The sequence below is a fragment of the Gobio gobio genome (genome assembly GCF_949357685.1).
Source record: "Gobio gobio genome assembly, chromosome: 3".
In the NCBI taxonomy this organism is placed as follows: domain Eukaryota; kingdom Metazoa; phylum Chordata; class Actinopteri; order Cypriniformes; family Gobionidae; genus Gobio; species Gobio gobio.
The window spans coordinates 3038182-3040681 of NC_137099.1; the positions used below are offsets into that span (position 1 = coordinate 3038182).

The 2500-nt window shown below is 36.7% G+C and overlaps 1 protein-coding gene across 1 annotated transcript in view; it reads left to right on the forward strand.

The window, feature by feature from the left end:
* Positions 1-2500, forward strand: part of appa (amyloid beta (A4) precursor protein a) — a gene marked incomplete at its 5' end in the record, with an annotated part of 48696 nt that overhangs the window by 32084 nt on the left and 14112 nt on the right. Inside the window, 1 exon segment of the mRNA XM_079811930.1 lies at positions 1429-1503. Within this exon segment, the coding sequence (XP_079668056.1) occupies positions 1429-1503 (75 nt within the window).

Sequence of the window (2500 nt, forward strand, 5' to 3'; positions counted from 1 at the left end):
GCGGGTCTTTGAGCGAGTGAGTCGTCATTGCACGAGCGAGTCGTCATTGCACGAGCGAGTCTTTGAGCGAGCGGGTCTTTGAGCGAGTGAGTCGTCATTGCGCGAGCGGGTCTTTGCGCGAACGGGTCTTTGCGCGAGCGGGTCTTTGCGTGAGCGGGTCTTTGCGCAAGCGGGTCTTTGCGCAAGCGGGTCTTTGAGCGAGTCATTGAGGGAGTGAGTCACCATTGCGCGAGTGAGTCATTGCGCGAGTGAGTCATTGCGAGTCATTGCGCGAGTGAGTCATTGCGCGAGTGAGTCATTGCGCGAGTGAGTCATTGCGCGAGTGAGTCATTGAGCGAGCGAGTCATTGAGCGAGCGAGTCATTGAGCGAGCGAGTCATTGCGCGAGCGAGTCATTGGGCGAGCGGGTCTTTGAGCGAGTGAGTCGCCATTGCGCGAGCGAGTCATTGGGTGAGCGAGTCATTGCGCGAGCGAGTCATTGCGCGAGCGAGTCATTGCGCGAGCGAGTCATTGCGCGTGCGAGTTCTTAAATTCCATTTAATTTATTCGTTTTTACCAAATTTTGTTTTCCGTTTTCGGGATTTCATTTTTTAATAGTTTAATTAAATGTTAATAAACAAAAGCATGTCTAATTAATTGAATTAATAAAATAGAGCTATGAAATGTTTTTTTTTTCTTTATAAAATTTTACAATAGGTTTACAATAAAAAAAAATGGAAGAATTGTTTTAATTATTCCTTAAAATATTGTTTTAATAATTGTATTATGATTATTACTCCTACATTAAAGCTGCACTATGTAAGATTTTTGCAGTGAAATATCCAAACACCACTAGGCCAGTGTTATATATTTAGTTCAGTTGAGTACTTATAATATCCCAAATGTTTCCAGCTATTTGTAAATGGTGAGATGCTATTTTACCCGAGGAACTGGGACATGTGAGGGCGTGGCCTGTCGATGACATCATATCCGCGTTAGTTTGCGGTTTTATTCTGCAGAAACGCTTTCCTCTCACTGCAGTGTGAACAAGTGTCATAGCAGCGGCTGAGAGAACACACAGAGTAACGCCATCCCATCATCAACACACTCAGATGTGTGTAATATGGTCAACCTCACACTCATGAGCGGAGGAGCGGAAGTGGCGACTGTGTTTTTCTCAAATGAAAGGATGAAATGATGACGTGCGTACAGTGAAATCAGTGAAAACCGTTATATTTTAATATTCACAGACACTATCTCGTGATTTGATTTAAGTAATTTATTCATCATACATTTGCTTGCTTTTGGATTACAGCCAATTCCGTGTTTATGACGTTCATACGGGCCCTACGATATAATGTGTGTGAATGAGTTCCTCTATAGAAATGTGCCGTTTAATGTGTCCTGATGGAGGATGAAGGGCTGATTGTCATGTGATCTTGTTCTGTAGGTCATGAGGGAATGGGAAGAGGCTGAGAGACAGGCCAAGAGTTTACCACGCAACGACAAGAAGGCCGTGATCCAGGTCAGTCCGTAAAACAACCAGGAAATTTCCCATGAGGCCCATCCTCAGCCGTATAGTCGTTTCCGGAAGTCAAAACTCCATTCAGTTTCTCCATTGGGGAATTGATTTTTAACCATTAAAGTCAGCCTTAATGTGAGTGCCAAGGTTGTTAATCGATGGCATTTGCTTCAGCCCACATTCATTCAGCTTGAGTCTCAAAATAATGGTTTAACGGTGGAATTCCTGGTGAAAAACTACATTACCCATGATGCTGCACAGAGAATTCCACCAATCAGAGAGGCGGAGCAGGCCTGTGGCCGGTTCTCCACTGTATAAAAACCTGATTCAAAATATGAATGAAAACTATCATTATAATATTACAAATGTTACAAAAAATAATGTTTATTAATATAACAAAACATTTTGTTACTTAATAAACATTATTTTATTCCAGCTAGTTCTGTTTAAATTACTAAAATAATCTAAACAAAAAATGTAAATTATATATATAAATATTTATAAAGAAATTCTAAAAAGCTCAACATAATTACTAAAACTTATTAAAACTGATCAAATAAAAATGTTTATTTAAAAAAAAATATAGAATGAAAATTAAAAACATAAATATGATTCAAAATATTAATCAGATGCTAAAATAACTGAAACTAAAACTAACATATTTTTTAAAAACAAACAAAAATTACAACAACGCAGCAAAATTACAAAAACTGATCAAATCAATAAAAAAGTATATTTAAAAAAATATGTAAATATATTATGATTCAAAATATTAATAAAAACTGTCATGGTGCTAAAATAACTGAAACTAAAACTATGAAATTAATATAACATATTTTTTTAAAACCAACAAAAATTACACCAACGCAGCTATATTACAAAAACTGATCAAATCAATAAAAAAGTATTAATAAATAAATATGATTCAAAATATTAATAAAAACTATTAAGGTGCTAAAATAAATTAAACTAAAACTATGAAATTAATATAACATATTTT